The sequence below is a fragment of the Gossypium raimondii genome, chromosome 10 (assembly GCF_025698545.1).
Source record: "Gossypium raimondii isolate GPD5lz chromosome 10, ASM2569854v1, whole genome shotgun sequence".
NCBI lineage: Eukaryota > Viridiplantae > Streptophyta > Magnoliopsida > Malvales > Malvaceae > Gossypium > Gossypium raimondii.
This window is the reverse complement of record NC_068574.1, coordinates 49,472,306-49,491,958: the sequence shown is the minus strand read 5'-3', so window position 1 is coordinate 49,491,958 and position 19,653 is coordinate 49,472,306. Positions and strand designations below refer to the sequence as shown.

Below are 19,653 nucleotides of genomic sequence, written 5' to 3'. Positions count from 1 at the left end.
GTTTCAATACGAGAGCACTTTTACAGTGATCACCCACTTTTGAGAAATATGGTTCCTATTGGCTTAGCCAAATAGGCCACAAGCCATTAGTATTGGTAGGACCATATGGTTGTTACCATAAACAAATGGCACCATTAAGTTGTAAGGTCATTGCACTTGGTGGGTATATATGCTTAATGCCACTAATAAATGGCATCAAACATTTTGCATTTAATGGGTTCATATGGTTGCTGAAGTAGTCGACAACTACCATTAAATAGTCAAACATCAAGGCCACGTTTGGTTCGCTGTATTGGATTAGAGGTGTATTGGATTAGAGGTGTAATGGAATGGAGGTGTAATGGAATAGAGGTGTAATAGCAAATCAACTGTTTGGTTGAATGTAATGGAATAGAGGCGTAATAGTAATCCTGTGTTTGGTTGAATGTAATAGAAATGTAATAGCATAATGGAAAAAACTAAAATGACTAGAATACCCTTAGCATAAATTTGTTTGGGTAAATGATTATTGTTATTGTTATTTAAATTTTAATAAGATTATTATTATCAATAATAAATAATTTAATCATATTTAAACATAATTATTATTAAATATATTTTAATTAAAATATATAATTTAATAAAATTCTTAATAATTAGCGAAATTTGTTTTGGTAAATTATTTGTTATTGTTATTTAAATTTTAATAAGATTATTAATATCAGTAATAAATAATTTAATCATATTTAAACATAATTATTATTAAATATATTATAATTAAATTATATAATTTATTAAAATTCTTAATAATTAATATTCTTACATGAATTTACTCAAATCATAATATATGATCTTGTAAAATATAAATTAACATAATTATTATTAAATATGTTATAATTAAAATATATAATTTAATAAAATTCTTAATAATTACTATTCTTATATGAATTTATTCAAATCATAATATATGATACTATAAAAGAAAATTTGAAATAATTAATATTAAATATATTTAAATTAAAATATATGATTTAATAAAATTTAAAATAATTATAACTAATAAATTATATTTTATGAATTTGTATAATTTAAAATAATAAATATTACATATAATTTAATAATAATATATAATTTCATAAAATTCTTAATAATAAATTTTCTTATATGAATTTATACAATTTAAAATAATTAATATTAAATATAATTTAATAATGATATATAATTTCATAAAATTCTTAATAATAAAATGTTCTTATATGAATTTACTAAAATCAATATATAACTTGAGAATTATAGTCTGCATAAACATAATTAACTTATATTAAGAAAATGTTAGATGAAATGAAATTCTACATCATAATCCATATGTTATATAGTTTTACAACATCAAAAAGTTTGAACATTGATATTTAATGGTGAGAAAGAAATCTTCTGACCCATTCCAATTGGGCAACAGAAGGTAAACTAAAGAAAACGATCATTTGAGTTAGATGATCAGGAATTTTACTCAAAGCATCATACCGCTGATCGTCGGTTAAACCTTCAATTGACCATAAGGTGAATATAAATTTGAAGCTTTCTCTTCCATCTTTGATATTCTTCGACTTCACTGAACTACCACCTCGGAAGCAATACTCCTACTGATTTGATCGCCAACGGCCTGGATTTTTTCCCCCAACAAAGTGGCAGCCTCATCAAATGAAGAATACACATTATCACGAGCATCAGATTTCTTCTTTCTCTTGTTTGAAGATGAGGAACCCCCTTGGTCTCTATCTCGTTCTGGCTCGCATCGAAACATCCATGTCATCCAAAGGATGTCGACCGCAATCATAGAATGAGTTTCTTTCTTCATCCATACCTGTAGTACGAACATCCTCAGCATTTATTTCTTCAAGAACATCAGCATCTGTTTGAGCATCTTTCCCAGTTGCTCGATCTCTTGCGTATATGGTAGTAAGCTGGTCGTAGTAAGGGAAAGTACGATATCTGAATTGAGCGGCTTCTCTGTGACTCTAAAAAAATGAGGAAATCATATTAGTCATAAGTTTGGTAAAAATAATATAATAAAGACTTGAAATAATCTTACCTTTAAATAGGACTCCCAAACCGCATATTCAAAGAACAACGAAGTCGCTTATGCTCGTCCCAACCAAAAGCGCTATTGTTTTGGCCATTAAGCATGTCGTGACGATTGACCACTCCTTTTAAGTAACCTAATCCTTGATTCAATATTAGGTTTCGCTTTCAACATTGCATTTGGTAAAACCGTTTGTAGCATTCTTTCCAACTCGTTCAAATAACCTTTGAACCCGTATCGACATTAAATGTTCCAACATTGTGCAGTCCACCATGCAGAAACTAATGTCGCATCTTCCTCGAACCCATTTTCTTTTGCTTCCTCGAGAAGCTTGAGAAGAAGCATTTGATTCTGGAACAGCTGACATAATGATCTTAAGAACAAAAAAAAACAAATTATATTAATTACTATTTTAATATCATGATTCAAAAGGTCAACACTTTATAAAATCAATGAATTAAGTTGAATATCATGAATCAAAAGCTCCATACCACAAAAAATTTAAAATTATAACACATGCTGAATTAGAAGAAATTATATTATAATTCAACAAGTTTAGTACAATACAAAAATCAATACAAAAGTTTTACAAAAGTTTCACAAACTAATTTCTAGATGCTTGCCATTCATCGAACATTTGGTTGGCTAGTTCCATCCTCCAAGTAGCCCAAGCATCCAATGGATGAATATTTGTGATATTCGGTTCATCGTCATCCACCACATTAATTGTAGGTAATCCTTCTCCCACCTCCGCTTCAATGGGATCAATACTCATATGGGTTCGAATAAAATTATGGAGCAAACAACATGCAATAATAATTCTATTGTGCACCCTTACAGGATAGAACGATGGACTCCTAAGTATTCCCCATCTAAGTTTTAATAAGCCAAAGCATCTTTCAATAACATTACGTGCTGAGGCATGTTTCATATTAAAAAACTCTTGCGGAGAACTTGGCTGATAACCCTGACGCCACTCGTTCAAATGATATCGCTGTCCTCTAAATGGTGCAAGAAATCCCTCACAATTTGTGTATCCAGCATCAACTAGATAATAACAACCTATAAAATAATTTTTTTTAAATGATTAATTCAGACACAAAGTTTGATCTTAATGAATAATTCAAAGTCCTCTAACTATACACTTTACCATGAGGAACTTTTAATCCATGTCTTCTACTAATGGCATCTCGAAGAACCCGTCCATCGGCAACTGAACCTTCCCAACCAGGAAGAACATAAACAAATTGCATCTCAGGTGTACAAACACCTAGCATATTTGTTGCTATGTCACCTTTTCGCGTTCGATATCTAGGTTTATCAACTGTTGGAACCCTAATCTTGATATGGGTTCCATCAAGAGCACCTAAGCAATTCTATATCACATAATATAAAACCTTGAGTTAGAATACTAATTTAAATCTAAATCAAGTAAATGTTGTTGAAGCTATATATAAAACTCAGTCCAATACCTTAAACCATTTCCACCTTGTGTCAGAAGAATCGGCTGTAATTGGCTCCGGCTTTTTAAATAACACATCTTGTAAGCGTATGACAGCATTTAAAACACTATGAAATGCTCTGCTAACAGTTTCCCCGGACCTTCTAAAGTGATGCTTGATAACTCGATTTTTCAGGTGATGGGAGATGATATGTTAAAAACATTGCTACTTGCTCGTCAACAAGCATGAACCTTGTCGACTTCAATCCCCCTATCGATTCTAACATCTCACATAGTTTAAAAAAGGCAGCTCTATTCATCCTAACTTGTTCAATACAGGTCTCGTCACTAGCATATACAAGCCTCTTCACATAATCCCGTTTTGCATAAAAATCTATGGTATAGGACCTAATCCTTGGTCTATGTAGGCTAAGGCTGGCACCCATTCTAAATAAGAACCAAATTGCGATTCTACAGATTTCCAACCATATTGTCACAGCAATACCAATTCTTTTACGCCTCACATTTTGTGCAATTAAAGGCAGACGAGCCATTACTGCAAATTTAGAACACACGAAGCAAAAAAGTATCTATTAAATGATATCGTTGCAACTTTAATTTCATTTATTTATCAATCACCCAAACAATAATAAAAGAAAAGATATTATACCTTATAATAATTCATATCATATTTGTTCTACTTATAGCAAGCATACATGGAAAGAGGCTAATATTTGTTCTACTTACAGCAAGCATACATCGACAAATATCTTTTATAATTATGTATAATGATAAAGGAAGTGGGTGTTTTATCCCAGCCTAGGAAATAACAATTGCAAATGAGGCCACCCTAGGAAATTAAACAGGTGTCGAAACCTAAAGGAGATGGTAATGGCGACTTCTTACCTTGATTGCAATCAATATTTTAGTACTTTGGATGAGATGAGACACAGTGTGGCTGTGGTGCATATTTTGATATGTGTATGATGGAAAAGAACCGAGTTGCTGAGTTGAAAAGGAAATAGGAGGCTTAGAATGAGCAGAGGAAACATGACGAAAAGAATAGAAACTTGGCTAAAGAAATGCAAAAAAAGAAAGAAGAAATAGAACAAACAGCAGAACAAGAACAAAAACAAGAAGGAGACGCAACAAAGAAAACTGCCTCTAAAAAAGGTATTAAAAGTTTTAATAATTTGTCTTAAAAGGTTTTTGTGATTTTTAGTAAATATTAGCACTGTACTGGTTTTCATTCTTATTTCAGGCAACCGAAAATAAAAAGATTCAAGCAAATGAGAAGCTTAAGAATCTGTACAAAGCTTGAGAATGCAAATGAGAGAGAGGTGATTGTTTTTCCTTTTTTTTTTACGAATGTGTTTCCATCAACATGATAGTGAAGAGTAAAATGATGCTTACGAACAAACGCATGTTTTCTCGTTGACTCAACTCATTTTACTAAAACAAACACTAGGAAATTATGAATACATTTTCCAAATGTATCAAAGACTCTTTGCTTCTTCGATATCATTCTTTTCACAAAATATTATTTGATCTTTTTATTTCATTGTAATTTGAATTTCTTTTGAGCTTATATTGTTTTCAATTGGATAAATTAATTATATATTATTTTTAATTTGATTGGTTTGATAATATCAATTATGCATCACTTTCAAATCTTACTTAAAATAATAACTTTGAGAGCTTTTTGATGGCACTAACATTAATAACATATTGCTACCAAATTTGAGATCAATCTTCGTATTAAGCAAGCGTAATGGGTTCAATAACAAATGTCTTGGTCTTATTTCGCATCTTAGTCAAGCATTGGCATCTCTTTTATAATTATAAACCCACCATAAAATTAGTTTTCTTATTATTATTTTTTATTCAATTAATTAAAAGTGGATTGCTGAAATAAATACTATATGAGCAAAGTTAATAGACATTATTTATTCCCTCCATTTTGAGATGATTTGTCCAACCACACAAATTCAATGACTAAAAGATGTGAAAGATTAAATGTAGGGCTAAAATGATTTTTTTTGTAAAGTTAAAGGGCTAAGTAAATCATAATGCCTTCTTTTTAGGTTACAATAACAAATAAAAAAAGGGAGAGGGAAACCTTTACAAATTTATTATATATGATAAATCAGAAAATATCTATAAACTAGTAAATAAGGCCTACTGGAAGCAGAAAACGTTATTGGTAATATTAACTTGCTTACCAAAGCTAAATTATTAGTAACATCTAATTGCATAGACGTAAATTAGAGAACATCAGCAACCAACTAACTATCTAGTACCATAGCAGAATCCTCAAGATACTAAATAGGTAAGGAGCATTAATGGAATTTTCGCTTAACTCGATACTGTGGGACTTCCAAAACTACAACATGACTCTTTCTTTAGTTAGTTTAAAATAGAAATGAATTAGCATCAAAATAGAAGCAGGGGAAACTTTTCTGCTGATAAAAGATCAACTTAAAATGTAATTTCTCTAAAATAACACAGAGACTACTGCGACCAAGTTAACAAACATCAAATTATGCATGAAAATAAATACTAATAATAAGAAGATTAGTATATGGGCTCAATTAATATATTCAAAATTTACACAGTAAAGAATATCAGTAAAAATAAACATCATTTAGTTGTATAGCATAGAAATCATGAACAATAGCATAAAGCATTTAAAAGTGACTCATTTATCTACCCGTGGGAAAGCTTCAAATGAAAGCAGTACATATAAATACATAAGAAATGAATTTTCACGTGACAATGAACATTCAAATGTTATTTTACTCCTCCTTAATGACTACAAGGTTACAAAGCTAAATATCAAATATTGTGCCATCGAGAAACAAGTAATGAGCAATACAAAGACTGTAATGAGCAATACAAACATACAAACAAAACCATAAATACCAATGAAAAACTAACCTGTAATGAGCAAATCGGGGACGACTGCGATGAAGAAGTGTTGGAAGAAAGAACCTGTAATGATAAAAGGGAAATCGATTAAGTTTTGAGAGACAGCAAAAATCAATAAAGAGGATACTTGTTTATTGAATTTAATCATTTAATAATTCCAACATAAAATCTGTTTTTTGAAGTTAAAATATTCAACTGAAACCAAGATTGACTATCTATGCTACCCTAAAACAAATAAAAATAAATAAACATAGGGTGAGGTCGACATGTAAATGAAATGTCTGATGAACCAGATGCTGGAATCGGAGTTCATTACTCAGTTCCTGTAAAACTTTTAATGCACTGGATATTGGAGCTAAAGTTGCTGAAAAGTTGTTCGAATTGGAGCAAGGAATGAAAAATTGATTTTTATTACCATAAACAAAACAATATATAATTTTTATAGACAATTCTTTCTACCATAATGACATGATATCTCCAAAGTAAATCAACCAATTCCAACACATAAAACAAAAGGGATATTTCGACCAAATCAAAGCAATAAGGAACAAGAAACTAAACAAAATTCGAAAACCCAATCAACGATGAAACATCAATGAACTAATCCAAAAGGGAAATAAAAACCCAAATATTCAGATTTGAATGTTACAGAATCCACCCAAATAAACTTCTAAAAAAGAGAAACAGGAAAAAAATGAAGAAAAGAAACTTACAAAGGCACTCTTGGAGCGTCGATGGGCAGACCTGCCAACAGAAAATCTGGAAAAAATACCAACCATGTTTTTTGTTACGAACAAATTGTGGGTAACCGATATAGCATTAGTAAGATTTCAGAATAGTAAAGATTATAATCGGAAAACACCCTAATTCCAAATCGGAAAATAATTGAAATGTATTTAGCACCAAAAAGAAAAATAAAGAAATAGAAGTAGCAGAAACTATAGATATAGAAAAAGATCTAGAAAACTTTAAACAAGCAAATCATAAACATTTTAACCAAACGTTGATTCATACCTCAAGATTCAAAAACCAGACGTGCTCCGAGAGAAAAAATGAAGCAGTGGGAAATGGGAGGAGAAAAGATGGGGACAGAAAAAGGAGAGGGAGGGAGGGTAAAACAGAGACTTGGGAAGGGAAGCCGGACGTAATAGGGAATCTGAGATTTGGGAAGGGAATAGAAAATCGGGGATTTTGAGGGCTTAGATCCATATTGTAATAGCCGTGTAATGCCTATTACAGTGAACCAAACGCTGGAATAGACCAGTAATAGAATAGGCGCGTAATCGGGGCGTAATGATTAGAGATTACACTGAACCAAACACAGTGTAAGAGTCTAAGAAAAAAAAGACAATGTTTATATACACAATGTTACAACCTTTTTAATCATCGTGGCATAAACAATATATCTACCATATGTAAATTGTTGTATTAGAAGCTTAGATCAATCACGAGTTAGGGATCCTTTTTGTAGAATTAGAGAATTGATTTATGTATTTTTTCCCATAAATTCATAATTATATTACTATTATGTAATTAAAACAATTTAGAGTTTAGGTGATGTGAAATTTTACTATTCTAGTAAAAATTTTCATCAAGTTGATGTCTAGTATACATTCAAATAAATGGTCAAAACACTAAACTCTAAACGAAATGAATGAAAATAAACATTAAGAAGTTTTTAAATTTATTTAATCAAAAGTCGCATATACATTTAATACTCAAGAAAAAGGATACCAAAAAATTATTTTCCTTGGTCTACTTGATGCATTGAATCTCCATCCATCATCTAGAGAAATCTAAAATTAACCTTTCTATCTACAAAGTTGGGTCTACCGTTCGGACCAACTAGTGTCACGGGGCTAGACATTTTGTCTCGCAATCCATACGACCTTAGGCAATCTGTTCGTCCAAACTCGCCTAAGTTAGCCTTAACTTAAGTGAGGATTCCTTAAGAACATCTCCAAGGCACCAAATTGAAGAGCGGAAGCGATTTATGCCAAAAGAAGACCAACAAAGAATAATAGAAAGAGCACACGCAAAGTGTTTTAGTAAATGCTCTCAATTCTCTTATTCATAAAGAATAATTAAACAATGAATGGAGTGAGTACAACTGAGGGGGAGGCTTTCTATTTATAGTTGAGCTCCCCTAAAATCGACGGTCAAGATACATTTACATCGACGAACAAGATTAACTATATCCCTTTATTTTAGGGATTTTCAAGATATGTCATATCAAATCTAATCTAATCTTTGCAAGATATGATTCATTCTATCTTCTAAAATTAGTTACCACATTAGCCTAAGTTGCCATTTCTTCGTTATCAGGCCAACCAGGCTTCAATCTGACAGGCTTCTCTAATAGCTCTTTGAATTGGGCCAATTCTCGTGGGCCAAATAATCCCCATTTGAACAATAGACCTCCATTGGATGCATTTGGTGCGATGGTCCTGGGTTTTGAACTGCGACCCGTGACATTCTCCCTCACCCTTTCTCGTAACATCCTCGTTGCGACTTATGAATGACACTAACTTGATTCGCCTCGATCTCGTCTTGACGCCGTAGCCTTTCCCTTCTTTCGAGACTTTTGCGTCGGCTTATGTCGCTTCTTAACTCGAACCGTCCTACTCATTTGTACATCTCGATAACAAGAAGTTATGTCACTCTCTTGTCCACATTCTAACTTGACTCAAATAGAATCCTCATGATTCATAACACTTGGCTTTACTTTACCCACAATCTCTCAACCTCTTTTCTCAAGCACTTCGAAAAGGCCCCGACGTTATTGCCAAGTTAACAAGTTAGAATGCAACACACTATCAAAATGATCGGAATGTAACTTTGCATTTACTCTGGTCAACTGTCCCTCATGCATCACTTCTTTTTTCTTAATGTTCGATGCACCACCCACCTCTCCCATAGGTGGAAGCCTTGTCGATGACTCGGCCAACTCTGACGCTTCACTCAATTTGAGTCTCATTGGTCCCAGCTTCACTGTTTTCATCGTAACTTTTTCCTCTAAGTCCAATGACAAACTCACCTCTTCTTTGGGTGGAAGCCCCTCCGATGACTCACCAAGCTCAGACGTTGCCTTTCTTTTGACTCTGACTTGCTTTAGACAGTTCCGTAACTCACGCCGATCACGGCACAAAAAGTACTTTACTCGCTTCTTTTTACTCCTCTTTGCCCTCTTGGCTACGACTTTTTTCTTGCCCCAGCCAATCTTCTTAGCCTCATTTTCTGCTCCATCGTTCCCTTCGATGACAGACTTTCTTGCACACTTCTGTAACCTATACGGACCATGACACAAGAAGCACTCCACTGGCTTCTTCTCGCTTTCCACCTCCTTGGCTTCGACGCCCCTTGCGCTCGAACCAAGTACCAAGGCCTTACCCACTGACTTTTTCTTAAGCACAGATTTCTTCAGACATTTCTTCAACATGTGTGGACCGTCACAGAGAAAGCATTTCAGCTTGTCCATTTTCCTCTTGGGTTTCTTTTTCCTAACTTGTGGTTTCCCATTACTACCACTGTCGCCGTTGTCATTTCCATCAACCATATCTTCCTTGTGATCCATTTCATATACGCCATTTTTCTCGGACTTGGAAGACCCAAGCTTGTCTTTCCCTAGACCAAGCTTGACCACAGACTCAACTATCGTCATGGCTTCCGACAGCTTTTGGACACCTCTTTGTTCCACCTCCTGCCTGACCCACGGCTTCAATCTATTCTGAAAAGCAAGTAATGCTTCTTTCTTGGTCACATCTAAAACTTAGAGTATGAGTTCCTTAAACTCTCGTACATACTCCCCAACTGTGCCCTGTTGCATTATCCCTTGTAACTGTGATCGAGCTTCTTCCTCGGTAAATTCTGGGTAAAACTATCCCTTTAACTCGTATTGAAACATTGAAGCAGTATTTACCTTAACCGCATCATCCACTATGCCTTTGGCACGGAAGTACTTTTCCATCATCCACAAGAAATTATCCACATCACATGCAGACCTTGTCCCCACAAACTCTTTTGGCTTTAGGACATCCTCGTTACTGAGTGCTGCACTTAACACTCCCTTCCCCACGGCTACTCACCACAAGGCCAGCTCTCCCTCGAGCTCCTTTATTCTTGTGCTCAAAGCCCTCGTCGTGGCCATTATTTTCCCCTTCAGAGTCATCATCATGGCCTCGAGAGCATCGTTCCTCTCCGTCAGCTTCTTCCTTTAGGAATCTAGCAACTCTTGCATACTATCTTTGTGGGAAGTGAGACACATGGTCACAAAGTCCCTATACTGTTCTCTCAAGTCTTCAATGCTTTCCTCAAGCGCATTATCTGACTCTTTTGCATCCTCCATGGACTCTTCAAGTTTACCCACGCAGTCCTCAACAGCCGACAACATCTCCCTCAAAAAATTTCTCGCCCATCTTTGTTCGAACTCTTCTTTCAACATCCCAACGGTACTTTCGAACCAATAACTTAGATATCACTTGGTTCAAACCTACAGCTCAGATACTATTTGTCACGGGGCTAGACCTTTCATCTCATAATCCGTGAGGCCTTAGACGATCCATTTTTCCAAACTCGCTTAAGTTAGCCTTAACTCAAGTGAAGATTTCTTAAGAACTCCTCTAACACACCAAATTGAAAAGCGGAAGTAATTTATGCCAAAAGGAGACCAACAAAGAACAATAGAAAGAGCGCACGCAAAGTGTTTGAGTAAATGCTCTCAATTCTCTTATTCACAAAGAATAATTAAACAATGAATAGAGTGAGTACAACTGAGTGGGAGGCTTTCTATGTATAGTTGAGCTCCCCCAAAACTGACAGTCAAGATACATTTACATCGACGGACGAGATTAACCATATCCCTTTATTTTAGAGATTTACAAGATATTCCATATCAAATCTAATCCAATCTTTACAAGATATGATTCCCTCTATCTTCTAAGATTAGTTACTATATTAGCCTAAGTTGCCATTTTTTCGTTATTGGGCCAACCAGGCTTCAATCTGACAGGCTTCTCCAATAGCTCTTTGAATCGGGCCAGTTCTCGTAGGCCAAATGATCCCCATCTGAGCAATAAACCTCTATTGAATACATTTGGTACGATGGTCACGGGCTTTGAACTGCAGCCCGTGACACTAGTACAATAGCTTGGGCATCTTCAACAAGAACACCTGTACTTTTGCCTTAACCTCAAGCTCAATCTTTGCCTCAACCACAACCATTTTGCCTATCACCAACACCTTTGTCGAGGGGTGCACCTTTGTTACAACACGGTCGTAGATTCCCATCTCTTCCAACTTGGCCTCTAATACAATCATCACTTGTTACCTACATACCCTACAACTTAGGTGATGTTATATTTCCCACCTAAGAAAAATATTAGAAAAGACTAATTGGCCAACCAGAGGTTACTACGTGCCCCTTGAGGCCAACCCATATGAACCTTCTCTCACCCTGAGAAGGGATACATTTACTCATTCTCTCACCTAGCATTCTCATCTCTCTCCTTCATTTCCTCTCTTATTCCTCTCCACCCTCAAATCTCAACCATCTCCACCACAAAAAAAGTACGACTCTCTACCCCTATAAGGTGAATTGACCTCAACTTTTATCATGATCTTTTCCACGTCACCTCTTAGCATCAATAATTGGTGTTATGAGTGTGGATTGAACATGACTCATTCCACCATCGATGCTCCTACAAACCCAGAAAAAAAGACCAGGATCAACAGCAAACTCAAACCCAACTACAAATAACCTAAAATCAACCCTAAACCAATACTAAATGACAACATACCAAACCACTTCCTCAACCAAGTTCTCCTCAAGACCTATATGGTGCTTATGATCTTCATCATCCTTACTATGGAGGTTACCTTTAGTACTACCAATATGTTGAAAAAAATTCAGTTCGAAAATCGTTTTCTTACATAACAGAAAAATAAAATATTGAAAATCAAGTCTACTTGTGATATTTATATTAATAATCTTTTCTCGAAATCGCACATGTGTAGCCAGATGGTCATTATCAGCTTTCAATAGAACGGCCTTCTCCGCTATTCTCGTACCACAAACTGCTTCGAGTATGGGCTCAAACAAATTCGAATCAAATACAGAACAAAAAATTATTTACTTTACTTTCAGTGAGAAAGTGAAACTCTCTCTAATAGAAGCTAGTAGAACTATTATCCTTGAAAAATAAAATTTATACTTAGAAATAAATTCTCAATATTTTTTAGCAAAATAACAATATCTCAAAGTTGTGTAATTTATTTTGTTTTTATCCCTATCGGTGTCATCTATTTATAAGGAGAAGAAGTGAAACTCTTGTTGAATTAGTAGAAAAATTTAATGCCTATTTAATAGAGAAACAATCTCTTAGTTAAACTAGGAAAGAGAGGGGCAACAACCCTAGTTTAACATACTAGTGTTTGTCGTCCCTTATTTTCAATATGAGGGGCTTTGAGACATCTACTGTATCAAGTCCAATTATAAGTGTTTCTTAAACTTTTAACCAGTACTTTATAATTCAATCAAACTCAGTACATTTTTTTTCTAAAATAAACATCATAAATTAATTTAAATAAATAAATTTCACAATTAAATAAATTTCTCAACCTGATTCTTAATCATTAAAATCATAACAACTTTCTTGTACAAGAATCTATGAGAAAATATATATAATTTTCTACTTTCAGCAGATTCATGATGACAAGTTAATTTAATTATATTTTTAACTTCAATTAATTAATTTGTTAATTAATAATTCAAAAACTATAAATTAATTTTCAAGTCATTTCCACACTTAGTTAGAAAATCACATTCATTTCGAATGTTTCTCATTTCTCTAACTTTATCATTTCTATTCATTTTGTTCATTAACATACAATTTATTTCTAATTTCAATGAGCTAGCGGAGGGACTGATTGGACATATGTGATTAGGACTCAAATGATTTATAATTAAGTTCAAACTTTTCACCTATTAATTATAAACTCATTTAGTCACGAAGTCCTTCCACTATAGTATCGTGACTATGCTTCCTCTAATGACATACCATTACGAAAGCTACTCGGTCAGTGCTCGTCCAATGACCTTGTCATAAGTGTGTTACCCTCATAAGATATCCTTAGTCTCTTTGGGATAAATCCACTCTCCCAATATGATCCTATGTTATCTTATGGTAACCATTACATCTTATTTCATAAAAAGTTAATTACTATCAAATAGTAATTAACTCATTCACCACAAAGACGAATGACTCATGACCATGTTTAATTTTCATCTATCATGTAATGCCAATGAGATGATATCACTTACCCATGTATTGGATTATGAATTCCACTATTATGAATGATGCTACATATTATAGAAGTTTTATACCCAGCGCAACAACTTTCTATTCCTTATCTTTTGGAACTCAAGCTTTTACTTAAATCAAAGTATATGAGTCATGCATGCATAGTCCATCATCCACTAAGGATTAATGTATGCCACACTATGAACATCAAAAGTTAATAAATCCACAAGCGAATTTAGAATCTATTCTTCTTGGGTCCTGTTCAATGTACTGTCAGTCCAGTCAGTCACATTTATATCTTTATCTTCTGGGAGTCATCTGTTTCGACGCCCAACACAAAGCATCTACCTAATTAGACCTGATAGACAACATTTCAATCGGTTTTCTCATTTCCGATTGAACTAAGAAGATATTTAGGTTCATCTACTAGTATAAATTGTCTTTCCGTATTACAATTCGACCACATAATATAATGATCACTAAACTAATTATAATTATGACAAAGGCAAGCGCACCTATCGAACAATAGTATAACTATAGTGAGTAGGGAATATTGTATCCATGAGGACTAAAAGTATTAGTAATTACCGTTTTTCTATTATTTAGGTGATAAATTGGAGTGATTATTTTAATCTAAATTTACTAATCTAATTTAACTAAGAATATGACAGAGAATAAAATAGGAAAATAAACGAAGATAACCAAAGAGAAATACAATACCCAGGAAAGAATCCACCTAGACTTCACCTATTATTTTGAATCTGAATTAAACGATTTATTCGTTTGTGTCTTGATCTGTAGAAATCCCTAAATTATGTTAAGATCTCTTTCGAGAGTAAGAATAATTGACTCTAGGTTGAATAATTGAAATATCTTTCTAATTAAAACCCCTATTGCCACATTAACTCGATCTATGGATTCCCCTATTAGATTTGACTCTAATCCAGTAGATTTATGTCGTCTGATTACTAGGGTTGCATGCAACTCACTCAATTATGCTAGATCTACTCTTAAACAATGACTTTTTTTTCCACTGAAATAAGCACATTAAACATGAATTAATATTTTAGAAATATTAAAATAAGAAATAAGTATACATAATTAAGAACAAGAATCAAGTATTTATCATGTAAATCAGAAATCAAATAATAAGATTCATCATAGGTTTCATCTTCCCTAGGTATCTAGGGAATTTAGTTCATGATCTTGAATAGAAACATCTCAAAGTTAGGATAACCACAAGACATAAAGAAACTCAATAAAACTTCAAAAGAAATTAAAAGGAAATCTTCGATATTGATGGAGATTCACTTCCGAGTTGATTCCAATGGCATTCTTCGAGTGTTTTCTTCAATATTCTCTGAGTGCCCCCTTAGGCATTCTTTTAATTGGTATTTATAGACTTTAGAATGCTCAGAAAGCCTAAAAATTAGGTTTTTCCGTGTATTTGGGAAGTAGGGCGCGAAATCAACACGGGCTGGCACATAGGCGCATGGCCAGCCTGTGTGGCTCACACGGGCATGTGGCCAGCCCGTATGGAAATGCCCAGGCCGTGTGGATCCTGAAAACAGCTTTATTTGTCTGATTTTGGCTCGTTTTTCGCTTCTTTCACTCCCAAATGCTCTCCTAAGTATAGAAACATGAATTTAAAGGATTAAGAGCATCAAATTCACTAATTTGCATAATTAATCATCAAAAAATGCATTAAGAATGGGATTAAACTATGTTACTTTTACAGTTTATCATAATACCACATAGTATTAGTTAAACATTAGACAACCAGTGAACTAATATTTGCTTATATTTTTCTTTACATGCAAAAATCATGTGTGGACATTATACAAAGGGTATTAATGTAATTCATGAATAATTTTATTAAATCAAACTATTCGAAAAAATTACAAGTGTACATAAATGAAAATACTACACTAGGGCACCAAGTCCAACACAATACCCCACCTAGATATTATACCCAGCATTAACAAGCACAACCCTCATTATATTAGGGCAATAACAAACCTTTCAAAATCTTCTTTTTGATTTGCAACAATTCACTGGGATGCATGAGAGGATAAGGATGTTGGAGGCAGTTGGACGGCTTAAGTGTAATGTAGATGCTATTGTGCTCTCTTCCAGAAAGTTGATTGTGTTTGCTGCTATTTTGAAAGATCATAATTTTTTTTGTGGTCTTTTAGGTGTTCATTATCATAGCTTAGGTTTTTTTTTTCTCTTCGTGAGGCCCTGTCATGGTTGAAAAATCTTACTCTTATTTTGGTGATATAGAGATGGATGCACTTGAGATTTTTAGTGCTTTTATTTCTTCTAAAGTTGCCTCCTTTGAGTTTGATGTTTTGGTTGTTGATTGTCATGATCCTTTCAGAATTCTTTTTAGAATTTGCCCTTCAGTTGGACTTGTAGATATACTAACAAAGATGTTCATGCTCTTACCAGGGTGGCCATTGTCTCATGTTCACTACCATGACCGACTATATTCCCTTTCTTTTTATATAATGTTCTAGTTGTTGGTTGTTATTCTACATTGAGTCTATTGAATAGTAGGTTGAATGTATGAAGGAGCCTACTCGCTCAGGGCTAGATTCATCTCTTTTTTTTTTTTTGTCTCTATAATTGTTTTCTTAGTTGATTTTATAAAACTTAGAGTTTAAAAAAACAAAATCATGGCCAACAGACAACCAATTCTACCAATATATACTTTAACATCAATGGAAAACCTCAATCCAAGTTTTTTTTAATAGACATTGATCTAAATTCTTATTTAAATATTTTTAATTTAGAATAATACGAGAGATAAGTGATACATAACATTATGATGTCATAGTGGTTGAGATTAATGGTTGAGATTTTTTACCTTAATGGGTAAGTTAAAATCTTAATATTATGTTTTGTAAATAGATTATTTTAAGGGTTTTATATAAATTATTAAAAGATATATAGTGTCATAATAGTAATAATTGTTGTTTGCTAAAAAAATAATATTTTATGTTTTCTAATTAAGTTTGTGTCGAGCTGATCAGTTACACCATCACAATTAAAAGTCATTTGATATAATTAAAAGTAATTTGATATATAGTATAGTTACTATATGATAGATATATAGGAAATGTTGTCTATTAAATTTAGCCTACTTGCACTTAGTAATCAAATTATAGAACTGAACCAATTGATGCTCATCTCCAAAACATATTTGACCATGATCGGGTCTGTGTTTCCACACCATGAAAACTAAAATATCAATACATAAAAGCTTTATGAAGAGATTGATTTTATCAAACAACGCATGGATCTTACAAATTAATACCCAACAAAGCTAAATGCAAGTTCATATTTTCGAAAGACTTGTTAAATCAAAACACCCTTGGCTTTGCAACAATGGTTGAATGCTTCAGAATATGCAGACTGAACTGTCCACCTTTCTCCGATGTATCAAGCTTAGACTGCCCCTTTGGAGGCAATAGCTCAAAATTCTGCACCAAACGTCCCAATGTGATCCCTAGGATTGGCAGTGCCAAAATAATCCCTGGACAGCTCCTCCTTCCAACACCAAATGGAAGATACCTGAAGTCATTCCCATTTGCTTCTACCTTCGATTCCTCCTCGAAAAACCTTTCGGGCCGGAACTCTTCTGGGTTCTTCCAGTGAGCCGGGTTATTGGCTAACCACCATGCATTCACAAGGATCTTACTCTCTGCAGGGATGTCATACCCACCAAGCTTTGCATCATGGAGGTTCATGTGTGGGACTAGTAGAGGGATGGCCATTCGGAGCCTGAGAGTCTCCTTGATCACTGCCTGCAGATATGGAAGCTTATGGGTGTCGGGTTCGGTAACCTGCACGCCGGGTCCTAGGACGGTGTCGATTTCGTTGCGGAGTTTCTGCTGGATCTCAGGATGGTTCACAAGCTCAGCAATGCCCCATTCAATTGACCATAAGGTTGTTTCAATAGCTGTATGTATCATCAATATGAAACTTCTTGAGTCAACCAGATTTGGTATTTGACCAAGTACTAACACATATATGTATATACATATCTAACTACTTTTCTCGTACCAAAAAAAAAATATTCAACCAATAACCAATGAGTTGGCATGCTTTTATTTTCTCGGACATATATGGTAGGAACTAATAAGATATGGTAAGTTGTAACCCAATTTGGCTGGTTGGTGGGACTGATCCCACCTTCCAGCAAAGCATCCACTTGGCAACAATTTGACCACATTCAGTACTTCAGAATTAAGCCATTTGCCTTAAAAATCCAAAATTGTACAATAAGACTTGCAGGTAGATGTTATTATCAATGGTAAAAGTGCCATTTATTTATATATAATTTTACCCTTACCTTAAATTTTCTGTTGACAAGTTGACATCTTGAGAAATGTAATTGCTTGCTTTATTTTATATATATATATATATATATATATATATATATATATATATAAATTTTTTGCTTTGTTTTTGGGTTAAAAGTTTTCTAGGTGTACCAAAAAGTGTTGGTAATTGGTAACAAGCATACATGATTTTGACCTACATGATTTTGACCTTTTACTAAATTGACTTTTGGTTCAGCTGAAATTTTCAAATCTAAAGGCAACAAAGAAGAGAAGAACCCAACAATCTTACCAGCAACATTGATATTCTCAACAATGTAAAGAACATTGTCTTCATTGATCTCTCCCTTCCGTTGAGCATCAAGAATGTGATCAATGGCACATTTCAAAGCATTGTTGTCAGTTCTTTTTGTGCTTGCAAGCTTCCTGCAAGGGTTAAATTCCCATTACCTCAATTAAGTACTAGATTTTGATGATCAGCAAAAACTAGCAGAAAATTCAATTAACAAGGGAATCAAAAACTTACTTCCTCTCCTCAAGGAAATGGTCCCTGAAAAGCTGCAATCTGATTTCCTTCACTTCCTTGCATAACTTCAAATACCCTCTCAAGAATGGCCTCAAAATGGGGATAAAATCACCATAGTTGTACTCAAAGCTTTGTGCTAATCTACTTCTTTCTCCATTTAAAGCCTTGAGCTTAACAAACAAAGGATCATCCTCACTTTCAAACCTCCTATCAAACATGATCCTATACATGTTATTGTACATCATGAGCTGCAATCTCCTCCTTAAAACAATCCCATTGGTGGCCGCTTCTGGGTTCTTCTTCACGTCTTCAACCACACTGGCAGCCTCGTCTTCCCATCCATGTCTGTACTGTTGCACGACCTTGTTGGTGAAGAAAGGGACGGTCATGATCCTTCTCATCTTGCGCCAGTGCTCACCGTACACGGTGAAAACCATGTCCTGTCCTTTCCCCGTGAAGATATCAAACACGACATTCCTTGTCCTGGAACCGAACTCAACTCCTTGGGTGTGCAGAACTTCTTTGGCTAGCTCTGGGGAAGAGATAACCACGAGGTTACGTTGTCCCATCCGGAGCAAGAAGATGTCACCGAACTTCTTGGCTAAGTCTGTGAGGTTGCGGTGGTTCAAGTCATCGCCGACTTGGAGCCAGTTGCCGAAAACCGGGATGGGAAGGGGGCCAGGGGGGAGTTTAAAGCGCTTGCCACGAAGTTTAGAGACTAAGATAGCAAAGATGATGGTGAAGAAAAGAGAGATGAGAACTTTCTCTAGGAAGAGGAGGTCCATGATGATGAATTGCTGGGGTAGGGGTCTGAGGGAAAAGTGGAATGGAGAGGTGGAGTTTTATAGAGAATGTGGGTTGGATTTGGGTTTGAGGCAAATGGGGTGGGAGGGTTTGGTGAAGAAGGGTGGTGGAAGTGAGACGGGGTAGGTGAGGGAGGGAGGGAGGTAGGTAGGTGAAAAGAGAGGCCGCAATAGATTATGGAAACAATTTACATGAAAAATAAATAAAAAGTTTGACAAATGGCACAGTATCCTAAAACATTCATGTTGGAG

The 19,653-nt window shown here is 34.5% G+C and overlaps 2 protein-coding genes across 2 annotated transcripts; both read right to left on the bottom strand.

Annotated features, from left to right (window-relative positions):
- Positions 1-2,648: 2,648 nt before the first annotated feature.
- LOC128034085 (protein ALP1-like) lies at positions 2,649-3,714 on the bottom strand. Its single transcript, XM_052622790.1, has 3 exons — positions 3,532-3,714; positions 3,210-3,435; positions 2,649-3,121 (listed from the first exon to the last, which is right to left on the bottom strand). Exons 2-3 carry the CDS (start codon positions 3,334-3,336, stop codon positions 2,664-2,666), a joined length of 585 nt encoding a protein of 194 aa, XP_052478750.1. The 5' UTR covers positions 3,337-3,435; positions 3,532-3,714; the 3' UTR covers positions 2,649-2,663.
- A 13,176-nt stretch (positions 3,715-16,890) lies between these two features.
- LOC105776145 (trans-cinnamate 4-monooxygenase) lies at positions 16,891-19,434 on the bottom strand. Its single transcript, XM_012598642.2, has 3 exons — positions 18,599-19,434; positions 18,365-18,498; positions 16,891-17,690 (listed from the first exon to the last, which is right to left on the bottom strand). The coding sequence occupies exons 1-3, from the start codon at positions 19,381-19,383 to the stop codon at positions 17,092-17,094; spliced, it is 1,518 nt and encodes a 505-aa protein (XP_012454096.1). The 5' UTR covers positions 19,384-19,434; the 3' UTR covers positions 16,891-17,091.
- Between the last annotated feature and the right edge of the window lie 219 nt (positions 19,435-19,653).

Excerpts from the sequence above, each read along its gene's own strand:
- LOC105776145 (XM_012598642.2), bottom strand. The coding sequence starts at position 19,383 with ATGGACCTCCTCTTCCTAGAGAAAGTTCTCATCTCTCTTTTCTTCACC. Across the intron at positions 18,499-18,598 it reads CATTTCCTTGAGGAGAGGAA|GAAGCTTGCAAGCACAAAAA; the intron begins GTAAGTTTTTGA and ends TAACCCTTGCAG. Across the intron at positions 17,691-18,364 it reads TGAGAATATCAATGTTGCTG|CTATTGAAACAACCTTATGG; the intron begins GTAAGATTGTTG and ends TGATACATACAG.
- LOC128034085 (XM_052622790.1), bottom strand. The coding sequence starts at position 3,336 with ATGCTAGGTGTTTGTACACCTGAGATGCAATTTGTTTATGTTCTTCCT. Across the intron at positions 3,122-3,209 it reads TGGATTAAAAGTTCCTCATG|GTTGTTATTATCTAGTTGAT; the intron begins GTAAAGTGTATA and ends ATTATTTTATAG.